The following is a 22,612-nucleotide window of genomic DNA, read 5'->3' on the forward strand; positions in this document are numbered from 1 at the left end:
GTGGGGTGTAACCCTTTCCCCCTCTGGTACTGTCCTGATGAAAATTACTAGCTCAGTTATTAGCCCCACGAGGAAAGCACCAAGTGGCACCAATTACATGGTTTCAAAGGTATCTATTCCACCTTTTAAAGCATTGTAAAAATATTTCTGTAAGTCAAAACAATGTACAATCACTATAAGAACATTTCAATAGAATTAACAGCAAAGGATAAAAGCAGAACCAGGTGATTACAACTATCTTAATTAGTTACCACTGAAGGCCAGGAGAATTAAATGTGTTTAATTCGCACCTGAAATCTATCAGGGATGCCACTCATATTTCAGGAGGGAATTTCAGAGACGGGGTGTTGCCACAGAGAAACTCTAAGTGGTGGGGCAAGAGGACTCCAAAGAGGCAACCTATATTCAGGTTTGTATTGGAGGAGGCTGTCTTTCAAATATTTTAGTCTCAAAACACTTTAGAGCTATAAAGGTAAAACCAGCACCATAAGTTGAGTATGGAAACAAATCTGAAATCATTGCAACTGATGTAAAACCAGCATACTATGGTCTAAAAGCACATGCCTGCCAACTATGTTTTGCAGCAGCTGCAGTTTCCGAAAACTTTTCAAGGGCAGCCCTACACCTGTAAGTGACCAAGGTATGTGTCACCATGGCCAGAGCTATCTTTTCCAGGAAGGTAAGTAACTAGTACACCAGGCAAAACTATGTCACAACGCTGGAGCTGGATTCCTTGTCTTCAATGGATGAGGGCAAGAACTCTGAAGCAGAAGGGGAAAGACCTGCGGGACCAATCCTAGAAGTACTTCCATCAGATACGTCTGTTGTGCCAGTGCCACTCCAATTTGAGGATACAGTGTTGCCATCTTCAGACTCTAAGGACTCCATCACAGAGGCCCCAGTTGAGACCAGGGTCTCCCCTGCTCCACTGGAGTAGAAGACTGACAGAACAGGCTGGGGGCCTTTAATTGAAAAGGCACCTTCCAGTGAGACAGGGCTAGCAATGGGGCTGCTGCTGCTGCTGCTATATATGTCTTATTCTCTGTTTGATGCTTGCTGAAATAACACTTCCTCCTCCTTGAGCAAGGTGGGTGGTGAGACCACATCTTACTCAAGTAAAGGAACAACTGGGAACTGACTTTAAGTACCTGCCTCAAAACTGACATCACATACAATGTAAAGTGTGAGATGGGTAGGCATATTTTCTTATTGCCGGGGGGGGGGGGAGGTAATGCTGCTGCAGACCAAATTTGGAACCCTGGTGGACCAAGTTTGGCCAGCAAGCTAAAGGCTCTCCACCTTGGTCCAATTCATTACTCCAAAGATGTACATGGTCACCTCAGTCCTTAATATCCAAAAAGAACCCAGGATCCAGTGAACAGGTGGTAAGTCTCAAGCCTCCAAGAAGCTTCTCTACATCTTAAGGTTGGAATACATGACTAGATATCATTGCAAATCCATCCATCCTTTTTTTCAAACTCTGACATCCAAGTACAATAGCAATTTTATCCACAAAATGAAACACAAACTAGGTTTATGACAGTGTAAGCTCATGAATGTAGTAGTTCCTTCCCCATCTGGCCATTCGTTTCTGTTTATAATAGTCTAGTTTCTTTTTCAATGTGGCTTATAAAATGAAAGGTAGGAGAATACTATTTGCTTCTAATTGGTTTTAAATATTACACTTCTTAAAGAGTTGGTAGAATGGAAATTTACTTTACTTCAGATCAGGAATGGGGAACCTATGGACCTTCAAAGTTTGTTAGGATTTGTTACGAGTTGTAGTAGTCCAGTAACACGTGGAAGCCCTATTCCTGCTTTAGATTATCCACTGGTGTCAGGAACAGCTTCCCTAGCCACCTATCCTCTTTCCTAGCTCACTCACAGGGACTCTTAATTATTACAGAGAGTGCTCCCAGTGGCCTACTGCCAGGTGAACTGCCTATATGCATCAAACTCAAGCTAGTAATAGAAAGAAAATCTCCTGTATGAGGAAAAGCAAGAGTGACACCTGAAAAGTGACAGCAGTGTCAGATAAGTGTTGCTATATATCTACAACTTCATACGTACTCAGGTAACAAGATGGAAGTTTAGGTGACCATTGCTTCCCACCAATGTAGCGAATCTCAGATGGCCCTGCTAATGTATAGCCAGCAGAACATCGAATAGTAACTGTATCTCCAGGCTCATAGCTGGTTTTCCTCCCCCGGATTATTCTTGCATTACGGATAGACAGGTAATAAATGTCTGGCGAAGTTCTAACTGAAAACACAAACTATTATAAACAAAACAAAGCAACACTAAAGCACACATTATTTTCCAAATATTTCATATTTTAGCTTAACAAAGTGTTGTTGTGGTTGGAAGGGCTGTAGCTCAGTGGTAGCACACTTACTTTGTATGCAAAAGATCCCATGTTTAATCTATGCTATCTAGGGCTGGGAATGCCCCCTGCCCAAAATACTGGAGAGCTGCTGCATGTCAGTATGGGTAATACTGACTTAAATGGCCCTATAGTCTGACTTCGTAAAAAAGGCACAATTTAATTTGCAACATGAAAAGTGTTTGTCACCAAAACATTAAGAAAACATTGCAATGTACAGGTGAAACTAAAAAAATTAGAATATCGTTTAAAAGTTCGTTTATTTCAGCAATTCAACTTAAAAGGTGAAACTAATATATGAGATAGACTCATGACATGCAAAGAGAGATATGCATGCTTCTACTTCTCAGTGGTCCAATATTGCTCTATTTGCAATCCTTGTTTTGCTGATTTCATTTAATATTCTAATTTTCTGAGATTGTTAATTTGGGGTTTTGTCTCGTAGAATTTATGTCTCGTAGAATCATAGAGTTGGAAGGGACCCTGAGGATCATCTAGTCCAACCCCCTGCAATACAGGAATAGGCAGCTGTCCCTTGCGGGGATCGAACCTGCAACCTTGGCATTGTCAGCACCATGCTCTAACCAACTGAGCTATTTCATCAGCTGTACGCCATAATGATCACAATTATAACAAATAAAGGCTTTACATATTTCTTTTTGCATGTCATGAGTCTATCTCATATATTAGTTTCACCTTTTAAGCTGAATTACTGAAATAAATGAACTTTTCCACGATATTCTAATTTTTCGAGTTTCACCTATTAAGCTGAATTACTGAAATAAATGAACTTTTCCACGATATTCTAATTTTTCGAGTTTCACCTGTATAGTGTTGTAAATTCTTAATTCTTGGTTTGTATACAAAAATCATATATATATATATATATATATATATATATATATATATATATATTATTTGGCACTTTCCACAATGTCTCAAAGTAGATTCAAGATTCACATTTAAAAACAAATACAGCAAGAAAATACAAAAAGCCAGATTTGATCTAAAAAGTGATTAAAAAAAATGTAAAAATGATAAAACCTATCACAGCCAACTAAAAATTACAACTACAATCAGGCCAAATATGATCTTGATCCCTGCAGCATGATTCCATTTAACTAACAGCCTGGATAAACATTAGTGCTACAATTCCACAAAGGAGGAGTGACCACTTAAAATGCCCATTCTTGTGTTGCCACCTCCCACACCTCCCCCAGAGGTGGGTACACTGAGGAGGTCTCTGATTATAACTACAGAGTCCATGAAAGTTCATATGAGGTGACGAAAGCCCCAAGGTATTGAGGTTCTGAGCAATGTAAGGTTTTATGGCTCAAAATTAGCCATCATCCTTCCTCTACCATTAAGTTGTCAGTAACAAAGTTCATTGAGTCCTATTTCTTTTTATATACTGATCTGATTTGATGTCTCTCCCATTCTTTCAGTTTCTGGAATTGTAGTACATACAATAATGAGCAAAACAACAATCCCAACTGACTGTTTTTGAGCAATGTTGTGCTGCGTATACTCCCAGATTAGTTAATTCAAAAGGAAAGGATGCAACTCTCTGCTTTAATCCCATGCAATACATTTCCTTGACAGTAGGCAGACACCATACCACTTTAAACAATTGTTCTGATTAGTTCTACGTTTCCCCTAGACTATCCTTTGAACGTAAGGCAAAGCAATGCCTTTTGAATCCAGCTAGCAATTAATCAGTGTAGCTCCTCTTGCATTATATGTGAGCACAAACATAGGTAGATATTAAAGTAGTAGCCCTATGATGAGGTATTAATTTTGTGGTAAATAAACACAGAAATCACTAAATACCCCAAAGCTATATTTATACCTACAGAAACATGCTTGCACAGGAGGATACCAGGAATTGTAGCCTTGGCATGCTACATTCATCTCCATGGTTTCATCAGGAAAAGAATACTGCTTATTACAGGTTACAACAACACTTGTTCCAATCTTATACTGATGTCGCAATGGACGCACAGTCCCACTTGGAATTAATGGGGCACCGCATAAACCTGGATCAACTGCAACAAAAAAGTCCCCACAAAAATTGTAAAAATAAACATTGTGTTCCATGAGGGAAGATCAAATATAAATGTAAACAAACAAACTTGTTTTAGCTAATTAAAGATGAGAACTTACAAGAGGGAAACTGAAAGAAGAACTGGCCCTTTATAAATAACACACATTCCTCAAAGTGCATTCCGCCAGGATGTCAAATATTCTTTTAACCATTCAACAGTCACACATACTTTGTTAATGCTATTCAACAGGATAAAAGTAGGAGAGAATTTGGGAGCTGTCCCTTCTGATGTTGAATTTATAAAGTGAAAAGCACATGTCCACATTTAGTAAACCATCTTTTATCACTGACTGAGGAAGCATAATTGCTATTTGAATGCTTTGATATTCTTACTTTCTTTACATGAAGGCAGCGCAGGATACCAGCTACTGTTCGCTCCGCATTTAATCAAATAATTTCCCATCAGAAAATATCCAGTTTTGCATTCAAATATAATAGTGTTGCCATATGTATACGAATGTCCAAATCCGCTTAATATTAATCCATGTTCAACTACTGGATCTTTACATTTCACCACTATAAGCAGACAGGAATATTAAAAAACAAAAACTAAGAAATAGAACATTGCATATAGTTTATTTTCTCAAATGTCAGTATATTCTGCTGAAGCCTTATTAAAAAGTTAGTTTTCTAAAAAAAAACCAAAAACCTGATACTCACTGTCTGGCTATATGTTACTCTGTGCCCTATATCTTCTATGTCACACGTTCTCTACAAAAGCTGTTACTAACTGCCCTGGATGTTTAAAATAAATAAAACTAAAACGTGGTGTCACTTGTATTAGAATTGCTGATCTGTATCTAGTGTTTAAATTGGTATTCCAAACAATTACAGTACATATATATATAGGAACATGTGCACGAAAGCTTATACCCAGAACAAACTTAGTTGGTCTCTAAGGTGCTAATGGACAATTTAAAAAAAAAATTATTTTGACTGCGTCAGAGACCAACATGGCTGCCTACCTGAATATATATAGGAAATAATCCATTAAGGAGATCACAGGTGGGATCTTCTAGAAACCTCTCCAAGGTTAACAATTTATTAGCTCCAAGTGACAGATCCAGTACAGAAATGCTAAACAGATACTATGGAAGGCCGATCCATCCACTGACCATTAGACCACAAAGCATGATGAATGGATCTCTCAAATGTTTAGATTTTGCAGAGAAATGGCTTTATTCACAGCTTTAGTCATTCACAGCTTTAGTCATATAAGGAAGCACAGCGTGAACCCCACTCCCCATGCCATGATTGTGCATCCAATCTATCTCCAGCCCCCTTTGTGTGTATAACCTGATAAGTGAGTCAGTGAAGGGTTGTGATTTGAGCAAACTCATAAATTCATTAATTTAGCCAAAGCTAGGAAATAATACTGGCTAGCTTCCTCATGAGACCAGCCTGGCAATGGCTTGCTGGGAGTGCATCTTGAAGAAACAAAAGGCTGATACTGGTCTGGTTTGTGCAGCCATGCAGGCTGGCTGGACCAGGTTTTTACAGAGACACATGGGGATGGCACTGAATCCAATGCTGTGCGGCTGGGAAGGATAAGCCCCTCTTGAGATTTAAATGTTGTGAACTCTCTCTCCATCAAAACCCAGGTGGTAAATATGTGTAAAATAAAGTCTCTGCTGTGCCTCATTCTGAAGGAACACAAACTGTGGTCAAGTGCCCCAAACCCTAGAATCTTGCACGCATTCAGCAGAGGTTAGGGTGACATGTAAAACTGTCACTGTGGGTACCCTGACTCCACAAAGTTTCTGTGTGCCCTGACCCCCTCTAGATTCCTGAGTGGTGGGGTTTAGTCAGTGTTTTGATTAACATTTTGAGCTAAGTGGCACTGGATTTAACAGTGCAAAAGGGAAGCTAAATTTATTTTCCAGTCCAGGGCATCACCTTGGTGGAGGGGGTAATGCTGGAAGTGGAAAGGGATGGGTTGGTTTGAAATTGGAACCTAGAAACAAAACCACATTCTCTCTGAAAAGTAGCAGAGAAGGAATGGCCTGTAGAGCTAATAATCTGCTAATGCACATTAACCAAAATCAGGACCACTAAGATAGCCAGTTTATACAAAACCTAGAACTGGGGCACGGGCACGGGCATAGCAGGGGGCACAGGGGGGCAGCTGCCCCCCATAATAAATAACAATCAATGAAAATACTTAGCAAACTGATGTTCTCTCCCCCCCCCCAACAAAAATCCTGGCTACATCCATGAACTGGGAGCATGGTATATAGCCTCACTGCCTGTAAACATTGGGGCTTCCCCATTCACTTCTTTATAGCACAAAACTGAAATGCAATGTTTACTGAGATAGAGCACCAACATAAAAGGATAACAAAAGCACCTCTGTCAATCATTCCACACATAAAATATAATTAAACAACTTAGGGATTCTGAACATGAACAATGAAGCTTAATATCAATTCAAAGCCAAATAAAGGGAGGGACAAGAGGACAAGTATACAGCTATCTAGAATAAAGTTCCCTTTTAATATATTATGAATCATAATATATCATGAATGAAGAGTAAAAGAAAATGCAACCTTTGCATTTTGGGGGCTTTCCCTTCCACACTCCTTTAGTATCACCATCCATGCCACAGGAAATAGAGTGTGCTCCAATAAGAGAGAAATTATCATGGCAAGTGTATGTTATCACTGTTCCAAGAGCATAAAAAGGGGCTCCAGTCCCACTGTGAGATCCATTAGAAATGTTTGGAGGAGCTCTACAGAAGAAACCTAGAAACATATCAGAAAAAGTTCATATTCATAATGCTATAATGGTATTATATTTTGGTTATTCAATTCTTGATGCTTTAAAATATTAAAATTTATTTAAGCATATTGTTGGTTGACATCCATCTATCTTGAGAGGCAATGGAGTGTGCCTCCAAGGGCAAAGTCAAACTAGTGTGTTAACAACACTGAAGTGACCTCCCCAGGGCAGTGTGTATACAGGTCCTGTGCTGCCCAGATGACAAGTAAATTTCTATTTTATTTTGTATAATGGAGGCAAAATTGTAATATTAGACCAAAATTGGGGGAAACCAATAATTATTTCTCTTTAAATAGTTATTTGCGGAGTCATACATATGGAAATTTACCCACAGAGATAGAATCTTCTGGAAACCTCTAAAATGATGAGAGAGGGAGCTCACTCCCTGGTTTTAGGGCTGAGCAAAACTAGTTCAGGGAACAGTAGTTCAGTCCCCAAATGGAAACAACTATCCCTGTTTCAGGGAGGGAGTTTTTACCTTTTAATGCCCCCATCCCATTTTAAAAGCACTCTTGCCTCTCTGCAAAGGCACTCTTTCTTGGAGAGGCTTTCTACTGGCTATTACAGTATTCTCCTCCAAAAAAGATGCAAGATGATGCAAGTTGTAGCACTGTGTGACATTGTCACAGTGCCTTCTAGGAGGAGAATGACTGCCTGGAGGAATGCTCTCCAATTCCTGTGCAGCTACAGAGAACATTAGTTATTTCCCTTCAAAAATCTTTCCCAGCTTCAGTGCCATTTTTAAACCTCATTTTTATATAGAAAGAAATGGTGCTTGCTGAAGCATTTAGAGGGTAGGGTAGTGGGGATACAGCAGACAGAACTCTGTTCTGGTTGCTCCCTCACAACAGGCAGCATTTTTAAATGGTTAACAAAAAGATGCTGCCACAACAGGCAACATTTCATAAGTGTTAAAGTCAAAAGGGATAAAAAAAGAGAGAAGGAAGCCTCTACTACTGCCATGGTAAGTACATCTCATCCCAAACGCTTTGTTCCCAACCCCAACCGGGCCCCCCAACCCCCCCATAAATAACTGAAATCTGGACCTGGCTACTTATGAACTGGATGGTCATTTTGTCTCAGCTCTGGAAATTCACAATACAGTCATTGGGTTGAATGTGCTTCGGGTTGAGCACATTCGAGTTGCGCCCTGCGGCAACCCGGAAGTAACGGAGCGCGTTACTTACAGGTTTCACCACTCGCGCATGCGCAGACACTCAAAATGACGTCATGTGCATGCACGGAAGCGGCAAAACGTGACTCGCGCACTTGCAGACGCGTCTTACGTTGAGTTCAGGATGTGAATGGGGCTCCGAAACGGATCCCATTCGCATCCCGAGGTACCACTGTACCCTGATTTTACTACCTTTGCAGAGTCTCCCATGTGGAGACAAGAGCTAATTCATCAGGAAGCAGGTATAAAGTGCGCCAGGCATACAAGCTCCTATGCCATAGGGTTGTCATACGTCTGGGAAATCCTGGACATGTTCTCTTTTTGGGGGGGCAACATGCCCATCTGAAGGGATTTTTATATTTTAAAGGAAATGTCCATTTTTGAGGGGGGTATTTATTTGTTGTTTTGGCTCAGGCAGCTCAAGCACATTTGGCTTTGCACGCCACAGCTGCTGCAGCGTAAACTGGGGAAAGAGGCTCATGGGTGCAGGTACTTTGCATGGTATCAGGGAAAGGGAATTGCAATCTGGAAAAGGAAACTTGAGAGGAAGGAGTAGGAAGTATTTGAACCATAAGATCCCTGCCTTTGTAACCTATCCTAATAATATCCACGTGCATGGAAGGCAGATTGAGTATATGGATAAATAATAATAATCAGGGACCTTACTGTGAGTGTCTACTATAAATTGCCAAGCCAGACTGAAGACTTGGAATGATGCCTTCCTAGAGCAGATTACAAAATATTCAAAAAGGAGATACACAGTAGTCATGGGAGACTTCAACTGTCTTGGTATCTGTTGAAACTCAAATTCTGCCAAGAATTAAGGTTCAGCAAATTTATCAATTTCCTCACTGACGAGAGGCATGTGAATTAGGTGATTTGCCAGACATTGTCTCTGATAACTTATTGCATTCATAGTTTGTGGCAATATGCCAGTGACAAACTGGTATGAAAATATGGAATAATTGAGCATGAACACAAAATGAGCCGAGGGTAAGTATCTATTTCGAAGAGCATATTCTAGGTTCTTTGGGGATTGTTGTAGTTGCTAAAACACAGAGAAACCTGTTTAAGTAAATAATATGATGAACTAACTACCCTCTAGTCCACAATACTTTATATTTCCACAACAGTCTAACTACACGTTTTGTAAATTGCACAGCTGGCAGCTATTGGTGCTTACCAAACACCGCTTTAAAAAAAACAAACAAACCACCAATGCAGTCTTTTTACATGCCAAAACACTCTCCCCGCCCCCAGGCAACCAAACTATTCCTCAATATCTTCCCCACGCGCGCCGAAGTAAACGCAGCTGGCTGGGCAAAATGGCAGCCTGGCAGAGACAGTCGCCTGAGGATGTGGAACCCAATTTGTTCTGCTTTCAGCGGAGGGGGGCGGGGCCTCGCAGCTGAGCAAGAAAGGACACCTCGGCGCCACCTGGCGGTAGGCGGGGGGAGACATCCGCGTTTACCTCAGGCGCCTGGAAAGACCCGCCCACTCGCGCGCCGCGCTTCGTGAAGCCTCTCGCAGCACGAGGGGAGGCGGCGGGAAGGCGAGCGAAAGGGGCAAAGGGAGGCTCAGCGGCCGCTAGAGGCGCTGTCGTCGCCTCCCTCCCTCGTACTCACCCGCGCTATCCTGAGGCAGGGACCACAGAGGGAGTCGTAGTATCGATACCCCCGTTAACCAGAGAGCCCGCAGAAGCCCCCACGGCGGCCGTTGCATAGCGCTGGCCTGAGAAGCTGGCGACCAGCCAACTGCGCATGCGAGGGTTGGGGGAGAACGTTGGGAAGGAGCTGCGCGTCGGTGGCGAGGCGTGCGCGCGCGCTCTACGTTTCTACGGGTCGCATCCACCCCGCGCGTTAACATCACCTGAAATAGACTAACAGGTGGCTCCCATACGACCTATTTAATAGCTCCTTTGGAGCTGGTACTTCCTTATTACGTCTCCTGCCTCTCCAGGCCCGCGACAGCTGCACTAGCCAGTATGGATAAAGTAGCTGATCATTCACGGCGGTTCATGTCCCTGTATAGAGGGAGCACCTTCCTTGTAGAAATCGGCTACCTTGTACCTTCCAGCTGACACATTGAAACTTTCATTTATTCTAATTTTAGTTCTATCCATGCTTGCAAGAGTGAGATTTTACTGATTTTCAGTAAAACAGAGATTTAACTGAATCTTTTATAAGTATTTTTAACCAATTATTAAATGCTATGTCTATAAAGGGAAAAGGATACTAGAAATATTGTGAGAGGCTTATGAATAATTTAGAACAATCCTTCAGTGTAGCTTTATTTAAAGCATTTTTATACTAGTTTATTTTGTAATCCAGAGTTGTTACATATTCTAACATGAACATACTACACCACAGCCAACCATGCACAACTATTAGGATTGTCCCACCACTCCACTGCCTGTGAACTGTTGGCCGTATGGTATTTCTAGTGTATGAATTTCTACAAGTAAATAAACACAAATTGCTTCTGTCACCTCCCCATCTGAAGCCTTTCCTCAACTGAATGCAAACACTATTACTTTTATTCATCTAACATGTAAAATGGAGGTGCCAAATAAAAGCAAAAGGCAGAGAGCATGTGCTACCAGCATATGGGATGTTTTAAGATCCCATAAGAACTGTAAAGGAAGCAACATAGAAGACAATTGTATTTTTCCAGGAAGGAAGAGAAGGTAGGAGGGGATGGGTAGAGATTAATGGGCTTGACAGTGGCTTCTTTACTTCATTGCAGCTGTTCTCTAAGGAACAGCAGAAGTAACAAAGACAGTCTGAAGGGAACATACACAGTTGTACTATTCTGCTACAGAGGAGCAAGTACCTATAGAGAGAGATGTGTGGTTCTTTACAGAATCCATGACAATATTGTGAACATCTCATGTAGAATGAATACTGCCTGCACATATCTTTGATGCAATGGCCATTAATTGGTTGTAGTCTGTTGCAATCTACTTTCAATCTAGTATGCTTCTGTTTCCTAGTTTAGATGTAACAGGAAACGGGCTTTAACAAAACATAGTCTTAGCACAAAAAACACCATACAATAAAAGAAAATTGAAGTAAGTAGGGAGTGTGCAAGTATAATCCTTGTTCTAAAACTGCCAACTTGTACTTTATTTAGCTGGGATAGTTGCATTTAAATTTGCCCAAGCCTAAGTCAGAACTAACTTTAAAAAACTACTGTATTTAAAAAACAATAAAAACATTTTTTATTACTTTACTGTAATTTATCATGATTAAGTTAGAGTTGAAATATATCCTGAAATACAAACTAATCATTACTCATAAACCTCACACTCATCTACTTGCCAACACACAGCACATTACTCACACTCATCCATTTTTACCTTTTGTTGTCTTCATCATTATCAAATTTTGCAAGTTCTCAGGGGTAGGGAACCAGCCATTTGTTGCTACTGCTGCTAATATTATTCAGGAAAGTCCACACCTGAAGCAGATTAGTCAGCTGCAGTTTCTCCTGCTCAGTTTTTTTTACTGGTCTTGTTCTCTGCCTAGCAGCTATATTACATATCCACACAGCGCAGAGTTTAACTATAAAACTCACTCCTATAAAAGGCAATGATGGCCAATGCAGCAAGGCAAATACTTTGTTCTTATGTATAAAATGGGTTGAAACTGAATACAATTTCATTTCACTATAGATTACAGTCTATCTAGTTTACCCACTATATTTTACATATTGAAGAATTCTGATAAACCTATTGATATTTGCACCCATTGAATGTAAGCAAAAAAGGCTCAAAGTGGCACAGTGTCTAATAAGCATTTTAAAATGTTGAGATTTGTATTCATGTATATGCTTTATTTCTTGCAAAATAATATATACAACACAAATTCAACATCAAAGTATTTGATTCACATAAGTACAAAATACTCTTCAGAATTTACAGTTTATCCCTTGTAGCTTTAAGGAAGTGGTCAATGTAAGCCTAAAAAGAAAATAAACCAATATAAATATTATACAACAACACTGGTAAGTTTCTAAAATGAAAAGTGACTTTAAAAGAAGCAGCTGAGTGTAGCACAGCTAAATAATAATGAGCTGTGCTGATGTGCTTATGTTTATAACAGCAGAACTACTAAAATATATGGGCATATGGGAATAAAGCTATTTGCAAAATCAGGAAATTCTTCCAAATGTTTAGTCAAAATTTCCTTGAACCTTGAACTTGTTGATAATGCATCATCTATGTAACAGGGTTTTATCATGCCACCTGTTACCATGTCTCTTCTCTAGCCTAAGCATAGGTAAAAAGGTAAAGGTACCCCTGCCCGTACGGGCCAGTCTTGACAGACTCTAGGGTTGTGCGCTCATCTCACTCTAGAGGCCGGGAGCCAGCGCTGTCCGCAGACACTTCCAGGTCACGTGGCCAGCGTGACAAGCTGCATTTGGCGAGCCAGCGCAGCACACGGAACACCATTTACCTTCCCGCTAGTAAGCGGTCCCTATTTATCTACTTGCACCTGGGGGTGCTTTCTAACTGCTAGGTTGGCAGGCGCTGGGACCGAGCAACGGGAGCACACCCCGCCGCGGGGATTCGAACCGCCGACCTTTCGATCGGCAAGTCCTAGGCACTGAGGCTTTTACCCACAGCACCACCCGTGTCCCTAAGGTAAAGGGACCCCTGACCATTAGGTCCAGTCGTGGCTGACTCTGGGGTTGTGGCGCTCATCTCGCTTTACAGGCTGAGGGAGCCGGCGTACAGCTTCCGGGTCATGTGGCCAGCATGACTAAGCCGCTTCTGGGGAACCAGAGCAGCGCACGGAAACGCCGTTTAGCTTCCCACCAGAGCGGAGCCTAAGCATACCCAACAGTTATTTGGGACTGACAGTTAAAGCAATGGGGTCTGAGCTCGCCAGAGGGCAAACAGGTGAAACTAGCTATGAAACATAAGTGAGCACCTATAAACTTCAAGTGACACATTGGCATCAAGTGAAGCTCTGGCTTGTGGAACATGATTTCTGAGGACCTCACATGGGAATGCAGTATATGCTGATGGCTGGTGCTATGCTGGAAATGCCTTGTTGACCAAGATGTGCAGCAATTATTGTGTTGCATTTTGTGAAAATTCTGTGAGCTGTGTGGCTAAGAGCCAAGCACCAAAACTCTCAACTGAAAGCAATGGTCTGGAAGGAAACACAAATGCTTTGGTTGAATTGAGATATGAAAGCAGACATCTTTTTGGTCTGTTGAAATAAAGCCTGACTTGATAAGGAGAAATGGGAGGGTGCTGGAAAAAATAGCAATCTAGAACTTTTGGGGGTTTATGAAGGAAGCGAAAGCCCAAAGTGCCATGCATCTGCTAGAGGTATCTTTCTTGGCAATGGGAAAATTATTTGAAGGGTACAAGCCTTTGTACCCTGAACTCTGTTTCTACTGCCCCATTGCAGATGAGCTTTTAAATCCTCCTCTAAAGCCAACTATGAAAATGGAGAATGACAGAGCCTTACATGGCTCTGGAGTCACAGTCCATCATATGATTAAAGGTGTAGATTTCTTGCTTTGCAAGGCAACTAGCCTCATGTTAGTTGTGTGAGCCCTCCTCTGTCATCTAGGAGATGCTTGAAGAAGAGAGAGGATTTCTCCCAGAGATAATGTTGATGCTGAGATACACAGGCATGCACTGCAGAGTAAGAATGTGGCATTAGGTTAAAACTTTCAAACCATTACATCCACCTTACATCCCTTCTCATTTGTCTGAGCCAAATGGAATTGTACATCAAGGGGAGCAATAGTTAAACCACATGCATGGAAACTAGCTGACAAGCTCTCTCTCATATGTTGCTCCAATGTGCAAATAGTTGCTGCAGGGACAGCCATATTGGCTGAGAGGGACAGTAGCCCAGGCAGCAGAAGAATAATGAACAGAGGTTTTTATTATGTATAAATCCAACAGAACCCAAGTCATTGGTCTATTTCCCTGATACTTTCCCCCCCTTGCTTGCATTCTGAAAATATGGCAGTTAGTCTCAGTAGGTGCACTGCCTCGCAGTCAAAGGAGCTGCCTCCCTGGCATGGTCTGGAACTGAAACTAGTGTTAATATGAAAGTAGTAAGACCAGACTCAAGGGATGTAGAAGTTGTCAATGGCCTGGGTCCCAAAGTGAATAGTAAGGCTCAAGGGGACTGTTACAGTGCTTGCAACTGTATTATATTGGAGAGGCCTGTGAAGGTGAACTTGATTCAACAGCAATAAAAACCGCAGAGTTTGGGCTGAATTGCATAGCCAGTTTTTGTGGGTGTGGGGATTGAGTGACTCCAGCAGAGTGAGTTTGCTCTTGCAAAGTAAGCCAAAGGCAGTGGATGTATTTTGGTATGCTGGTCTCATAAAATTGACACAATGGGGCAAGTGTCCAACACCTGCCCCTTTTCAAAGCCAAGAAGCAAACAATTATGACTATCTGAATGACAAAGTTTGCTGCTTCGGCTTACGTACTTTGAGAACCAACACTGAGGTATGCTAAGAAAGCATGGAGAGAACACTGAGGTAAAATGAAATGCAACATTTGAAAGGAAAAGAACTGCATAGAGATAAAATAAAACGGGGGGGGGGGGGGTACTTTTCAAAGATGGGACCAATGCAGTGGTCAATAATGAACCAAGCAGGAAGACAGGGGCATACCACTTGAGGATATATATTAAGGGCTAGAAGCAGACCTGCCACCTAAATGTTTTAAGTGCCTTCTGCATGAACACCCTTCTGCACATTAGTGTCCTCTAGATGCTTTCTACTGCAACTCACATCAGTCCTAGCCGGCTTGAACAATGCTCAGGGATTATGGGACTTGCTGTCCAAAGCATCTAGAGGGCACTAAGGGAAAACCTGCTCTAGAAAGTTGCAGATGCTGCTCTGTGCAGGCACAGAACCCATATGAAGGACTGTACAGAGACCATAGAAGACTCCTGAGTACAGATGCTTGGGACAAGCAATAGGGGAAAGCTATCATCCTTATACTGTGCTTATGAGCCAGTTGCTCCTAGAGAAAAGGGCCAGACTTCAAGGATTTCAGTTTTACCTAGGAATGCAGTTCTTATGTTCTTATCTGAGACTAAACAAAGAATGCAAATTATTCAGTTTTATGAAATGTTTGTATAATTCAACAATTTAAGAAACAGATGAGTATAATAATAATAATAGTAATAGTAATAATAGTGGTTAGAGGTTTGTCAATACTTAGTAGATTTTCCAGTATCTAGTAATATTTTTTTGCTTACCAATGAAGATCGCATGGCACCCTTGAGCAGGCACCCTACTTCACAAAATGCCTCATTGGATTCCTTGGAGCACCTTCAGAAAATTGTAGTCAAAGAACAGCCAGAGGACACTGTGTCTGCCATCCCAGTTTTATATTTTCAGGTGTTGAGAAGCTTAACATAAGCTTTCATTTATTGTCTAAGCCAATACAGTATTTATAACCTTGTGAGAAAACAAAAGGGAGAGGGACGGTGTCCACATACAGGTGTGTGTAATTAAATTACAGTGGTAATTCCAGTTTTGCAATTGTTTTTAAAGCAAAAGCAGCTTGCAGAGTGAGGGATCTAGAGCAGAGAAGAGCTTACCTCTTCCAAAGCCTGCTGCTTCTCTGCTCCATATCTCTGCTCCCATCCCACTTGTGTTCAACTCTGAAGACTGATTTAGAGCAAAACAGTGGTGGGCAAAGCAACCATCTTTGTTCTAAATTTCCCCCTTCTGAGGTGGCTTTTTTCTTCCAAAAAGTAGCTGTTGGGATTGCAGTATATGCATCTGCATCTAAGTTTAAATTTTTCCCACAGACCTCTACTCAAGCTAATGCCTACTCTTTTGTTTATATATTACTACACTTACAGAATTTCCATATTCATTACTTAAACATTGAAAAGTGGAATCTGAAAGAGATACCTACCTGTAACTGTGTAAATTACAGGTGTAGGTTTGAGGAACATTGTAATTAGTGAATTGTCATACTTCCATATGTGCTTATTTACTGAATGACAATAAAAAGATATAACATTAGAAAAAAATTAACAAAAACGATTCTGGTGTTAAAAAAACCAAGTCATACATTTCACTGATACAATTATAGTTTTATTTTTTAGAATGATTATGGCTATAGAGTCAAAATCTTGCCATTTCAAATGGGCTACTGCATGATATGCGCCATAAAAATACACATAGTAACACTTACCTGTAGTGTCAAGGGTCTTACGCGCAGTCCACAAGAGAAAAAGGAGACTCACACAGAGGGTTCCTGTGGGATACAGCACTATGAAATTCTACTTGTTCATTTGGTGCAGTGGCCTTTGCTGAGCATCTCAGCAGAGGACTGTCTCTGTCTTTTAACATGTATAGGGGTATTCAGGGTCAAAAGAACAAGAAGAAAAAGAAAGAGAAAATAAGCAGAATCTACCCAGTTGCTTTCACTGATTGGTCCCTCCTCATGCAGAGATGATGTTGGGTTTGCTTCATCTGTTGTTTCCTTGGTTATATTAATGGGAAGCTCACTAAAACTTACTAGCCTCTCCTGCTGCCTTCCATTTTCTTTCTGGTGTTCTAGCTCAAATTTTGCCATTGACTCTTCCAAGGTATTTGGCAACAAAATACCTTCTTTGGTTGCTGATCTCTCTTGCTCTCTCTTTACCATTAGGCTGCTGGGGAATGGAGGTGTCAGGGTAAATCTGATTAAATTTTTTTGGAAAATTCACATGGTACTGAAAAAAAAAATCACATGGTACTGAAATTGTATCACTGCATGTGCCAGCTGAGCTCTCATTCCAGAGAAGGCCCTTTCCTCATTATGCACATTTCAGCTGATTGGGAAATGAAGAAAACTGCCTGTACATAATATATTAGGTATAGACAGGCACATATATAGACAGGATAATCCTTCAGGTACATTGTCCCATGAAGAACAAGCCTAGAAACAGGCTTGGAGGCACAGGCACTGCAGTTGTTGAAACACTGGTATAATACATAATCCCAGTTAGCAATCCAGCAGCCACATTTTAAATTATTTGAGGTTCTGAATTGCCACCATTTTGCATATCGGGAAGCTACTTTATACAACAGTTTCCCTAAAGGTATGCTCTCAGCAAGCTAAATATATGGTTTCACATTTGACAGTGTATGCTGATATATCAGTAAGATGCTATGTGTTATATGTGGCCCTTAAGTGTTACTATTTTTTAAAAATACATTTTCTTGATTTTCAATTATAGTGAAACAAACCATAATAGAAATATATATATCCTCAAGTACAACAAATAGTAGCATTTTACTATTTGAACACCCATATACCCATATCTCAGATCAGCAACCCAGTCAGGTCATTCATAGGAAAAACAAAATTTGCACTGTAGTTCAGATGATACAGCATGGAGTGTTTCCTCTAAAAGGTAAAGGTACCCCTGCCCGTACGGGCCAGTCTTGACAGACTCTAGGGTTGTGCGCTCATCTCACTCTAGAGGCCAGGAGCCAGCGCTGTCCGCAGACACTTCCGGGTCATGTGGCCAGCATGACAAGCTGCATCTGGCGAGCCAGCGCAGCACACAGAACGCCGTTTACCTTCCCGCTGGTAAGCGGTCCCTATTTATCTACTTGCACCCAGGGGTGCTTTCAAACCGCTAGGTTGGCAGGCGCTGGGACCGAACGACGGGAGCGCACCCCGCCGCAGGGATTTGAACCGCCGACCATGCGATCGGCAAGTCCTAGGCGCTGAGGTTTTACCCACAGCGCCACCCACGTCCCGTGTTTCCTCTACATGGAGATAATTTCTGTGTAGTTAATGTATAAGGTAGACCTTAGAAATGTAAAAGAAACAGGAAAAGGGGAGTTTGATATTAAGAAAAAAATTACCTTTCTTGTGAACAACATTTCCTATGAACCATTTTACTTGCCACGACTACTACAGGCATTATGCATGCTAAAAAAGAAAAAGAACACAAGAAAAAAGGCTCATGAAAGTCCAAGAAAACTGATGTACAATTAAAAACAGCCATTTTGGAAATTTTATCCAGTGTTACCTGAGGCATAAAGAACAGTACTTCATTATTGAATACTGTTAACAACAATGTGACATTTGGTGATCACTAGACTATTAGTGGCAAAGATTGGTGAGAGGCAGGACTTTTATGTGAATCATCCTACCAATGTTAACTCTAAGAAAAATTAATGGGTCATTAATTCATCACTCAGCAGATTTGCTTGCAGAATACTTACAAATCCAGTCTTCATTGAGCAATTGTTCTGATTTGTTTTTGGAGAAGTTTTGCAAGAATGATCATTTATCCTGATTTGCTTGCGGGGTGTTTAAATGTCTTCCCACTAGTCATCCATGTATCACACACCTACCTTTCAATGCATTTCCCAGTTACTTTCCAAATAAAAGTCTGATTGTTTTTTAAAGTGTATTTGTTGAGCCGTTTAATCCATGTTAACTGCACAAACATACAGTTCCAGTGTGCAGCTGCAGTATTCTGCAAAATCTAGAGTCTAAAGGCATACAACCAGTGCTATTTCTCTAGGAAGAGAAGTGCCAGAACTCACCATGAGCACCTCCCTTGTTCTCTTAGAATGGCCATGGCACCCACCTGAGAGGTGCCAGGACTGAGTTCTGGTGAGTTCTGGCTGGGGGAAAAGCCCTCTACACAACTTTATTTGTTCCTGGGGTGTGTGTGTGCAAAATACTAATTTTCTCTCTAAGCAGTTTAAAACTGTAACTCAAAAAGAAACAAAACAAAACCTACAAGTTACTTGCAGGTTTGTGTTTAGATAATGATGACCAAAGATTTGAGCACTGGTGAAAAACTTCTGAAATGTGGAGGACTGTGAACACAGCTGGTGATAGTTAAGCATAGGCTTATATCTCTCTTATAAAATAAACTTTAAAATGTGTATTTCTGGCTGGAGAGTGCCACACTTTCTATTTTGCTATTGTGAAAAAATCTATGAACTGGTATAAAACCTTGGCATGCAAACATTTATAATGAATCTTTTTATTTTCCCCATTCATATTCAATAAATTACATACCAGCTATAAGCAATCTGAGGAAAATACCTAGAAAAGAGGAGAGGAAAGACTAATTAGTGACAGGTTACTTATTTAGACTTAGCCACATCAGAAATGAATTATAAAAGGAAGTACTGGAGCTCAATATAGATCTCATATCACAAGAGGTGGATTTGAGCACAAGAGCACTCACCCTTCCTGTGGTTTCCAGCATCTGATATTCATTTTTTAAAAATAAATTTCATTAGAGTTTATAAAGAGAAATACAAAACCTGATCTCAAATATCTTTTTTGTCCAACATTAAGATAAAAGCATGATAAAAAAGTAAAAAGATAGAGAAATAAGAAAAAATAAATAGAAAAGAGTTTTCAATAGGAAATAGAAAAGATAAAGTTCAGAGATTAAAGAACTTCCCATTCTTCATCTGTCCGCTATATATAAACAATAATCACTTCATCTATTCCAATACAACACCAAACAAAACCGCTTTCTATCAACAAACCTTATCTTCAACCCCCCCATCCATTATTTATTTTTATTTTTCATGCAAAAAGTCTATGAGAGCTTTCCAGTATTTAGTAAATGTCAACAATGACCTTTATCTGATTAAACATGTCAATTTTGCCATCTCAGCTGGGTCCATTAATTTAGGGTTGCCATATTTCAGAAAGTGACCCAAAAGTTGTTTCTGAAGGCCAAATCCCGGCAATCTGGGAAATTCTGGATATATGGCACCCCTAGTTAAATTTTAAAAACCATTCTTCCATTGTTGATAATGATTAATCTTTCCATCTTTGTGCATATAATAGTCTCGCCACCAGTAGACCTCTCCTCCATAAATTTGTCTAATCCACTTTTAAAACTATTCAAGTTGGTGGCCATCACCGCCTAGGGGAGTGAATTTCATAGTTTAACTAAACACTGTGTAAAGAAGTAGGTATTTTCTATTATCTGTCCTGAATCCTCAAGCATTCAGCCTAAGAGTTCTAGGGTTATGAGAGAAATGAGAAAAAACTTCTCTCTATCCAATTTCTCCATGTCAATTTTTATAAAATTCTACCATGTTGTCTCTTACTTGCCTTCACTCTAAATTAAAAAGTCCCAAAATGTTGCAACCTTACTTCATAAGGGAGTCGCTCCTTCCACTTGATCATTTTGGTTGCCTTCTTCTGAACCTTTTCCAATTCTACAATATTTTTTGAAGTAAGGTGACTGGAACTGTACACAGTATGCCAAATGTGGTTGCACCAAATATTTCTATGTTGCCATTATGATCCTGGTAGTTTTATTTTCAATTCCTTTCCTAATGCTTCCTAGAATGGAATTAGCCTTTTTTATGGCTGCCACATACTGGGTCCACATCTTCACTGAGCTATTTACTATGACCCCAAGGTTTTGCTCCAGTGACCTCCAGTTCAGACCCCAAGAGCATATAGGTGAGATTTTTTTTGTCCCAGCAGGCATGACTTTATACTTGTTTACATTGAATTGCATTTGCCATTTTACCACCCAGTTGCTCAGTTTGAAGAGGTCCTGTTGAAGCTCTTCGCAATCTCTCTTTGTTTTAACAACCCTGAAAAAATTAGTATCACTAGCAAACCTGGTTACCTCACTGCTCCGTCGTAATGCTAGACCGTTTATGAAGAAGTTTAAAAGCACTGGTTACAATACTGGTCCTTGGGAGACTCTGCGTTTTACCTCTCTCACAGTATGGTTCCCTCTCTAGAAACCTAATGGATAACCAGTATTGGTTAGAGTGCTGATGTTGTGAGCCTTATTTCCTTATGCTCAGTTAGTATATATGCATAATTAAAAGTCTCCAGTGACTTTCATTCCAATGAAACCAAACCTGACGTAAGCACTGGCACCCCCAACATCTCTTGGCATTTTCACAAATATTATACTTACTCAGTTTACAAACTGGAATATAAGGTGACCATTTACTCCCACCAATGTAAGTAATTGTAGATGGCCCGAACAAAGTATACCCAGCATTACATTGAATAGAAATTTCATCTCCAGGGGTATAGTATTGTTTCACCCCTTTCGTTATTCTTCCATTATAGATATAGAATTCAGAAGTGTCTGGTGATGTTTTTGCTGAAAACACAAATAACTGTTATAAATGATAAAGCAATGCTTTGTTTCTTTGTACAGTGGTACCTTGGTTCTCAAACTTCATCCATTCTGGAAGTCTGTTCCAAAACCAAAGCGTTCCAAAACAAAAAAAAAAATCATACTTGTGCAACTTGTGCAAGATGCATAATGTTCTACACCAAAAGGTTAAAAAACCTCTCTGATGTATATAGATTTGGAATATACTAAGGGTTTAAGCATAAGAGTGTATACAAATATCTTCAAATTTAATAGGAGAGCTGACCTTAGCCTGTCTTGTTCATGATGTAAAATTATTCAAACAGGATCCACTCTAGCAGGCACCCTCCTCTATGCTCTCTCCCTTCTCACAGATGTATTCAGACTGTTTTCCCAAAATGGTAGCTTTTAGCAGGGGAAGGAAGAAGCTTAATTGTTTCCAAGATGACACCAGCCATAATGGCATGTAGGCTTTTGGATCAGCTACTCCAGAAAACATGCTCATAATGCATGGATTTTGCAGATTTTCTCACTACTGCATGAGGCAAAAGTTGCAAGGGTAGCTTTGGAAGGTCCCAACATTTTCACCCCTCTAAATTAAAGGTAAAGGACCCCTGACAGTTAAGTCCAGTCGTGAACGACTCTGGGGTTGCAGAGCTCATCTCGCTTTACTGGCTGAGGGAGCAGACGTTTGTCCACAGACAGTTTTTCACGCTCGTGTGGCCAGCATAACTAAACCGCTTCTGGCAAAACCAGAGCAGTACACAGAAATATCGTTTACCTTCCTGCTGGAGTGGTAACTATTTATCTACTTGCACTTTGATGTGCTTTCGAACTGCTAGGTTGGCAGGAGTTGGGACCGAGCAACGGGAGCTCACCCCATCATGGGGATTCGATCTGCCGACCGTCTGATCGGCAAGCCCTAGGCTCAGTGAATCCCAAATTTGCTGTCTGAGGCAAGGGACTGAATCTGTTTCATCATCAGAGTGGCCCTCTTGCCTCTTCCTCCTGGGAGGAAGGCCATGTTTGAAAAGCTGAGTGTGACGTGTCTTATTAGAAAC

General features: G+C 40.6%; 2 protein-coding genes across 4 annotated transcripts in view; both read right to left on the bottom strand.

Moving 5' to 3' along the window:
- LOC310679349 (zona pellucida sperm-binding protein 3 receptor-like) overlaps window positions 1–15,807 on the bottom strand; it is a 44,528-nt gene extending 28,721 nt beyond the window's left edge. Inside the window, exons 1-6 of the mRNA XM_083444540.1 lie at window positions 15,687–15,807; window positions 11,798–11,898; window positions 7,034–7,228; window positions 4,821–5,003; window positions 4,237–4,428; window positions 2,071–2,262 (exon numbers count right to left, since the gene is read on the bottom strand). Of these exons, the coding sequence (XP_083300666.1) occupies window positions 2,071–2,262; window positions 4,237–4,428; window positions 4,821–5,003; window positions 7,034–7,228; window positions 11,798–11,816 (781 nt within the window). The 5' untranslated portion in view covers window positions 11,817–11,898; window positions 15,687–15,807. The remainder of the gene's footprint in view (window positions 1–2,070; window positions 2,263–4,236; window positions 4,429–4,820; window positions 5,004–7,033; window positions 7,229–11,797; window positions 11,899–15,686) is intronic.
- The window catches only part of LOC310679332 (C4b-binding protein alpha chain-like), a 38,626-nt gene continuing 28,266 nt past the window's right edge, over window positions 12,253–22,612 (bottom strand). The window contains exons 5-10 of one of the 3 annotated variants that reach the window (XM_083444500.1): window positions 21,366–21,557; window positions 19,478–19,504; window positions 18,304–18,370; window positions 16,859–17,099; window positions 16,637–16,699; window positions 12,253–12,400 (exon numbers count right to left, since the gene is read on the bottom strand). In XM_083444500.1, coding sequence (XP_083300626.1) covers window positions 16,685–16,699; window positions 16,859–17,099; window positions 18,304–18,370; window positions 19,478–19,504; window positions 21,366–21,557 — 542 coding nt within the window. In that variant the 3' untranslated portion in view covers window positions 12,253–12,400; window positions 16,637–16,684. Of the gene's footprint in view, window positions 12,401–16,636; window positions 17,100–18,303; window positions 18,371–19,477; window positions 19,505–21,365; window positions 21,558–22,612 lie in introns of all 3 variants that reach the window. The other 2 variants (XR_014512204.1, XM_083444501.1) reach the window with 2 other exon arrangements.

Source organism: Podarcis tiliguerta (genome assembly GCF_965153285.1).
Source record: "Podarcis tiliguerta genome assembly, chromosome: 6".
In the NCBI taxonomy this organism is placed as follows: Eukaryota; Metazoa; Chordata; class Lepidosauria; order Squamata; family Lacertidae; genus Podarcis; species Podarcis tiliguerta.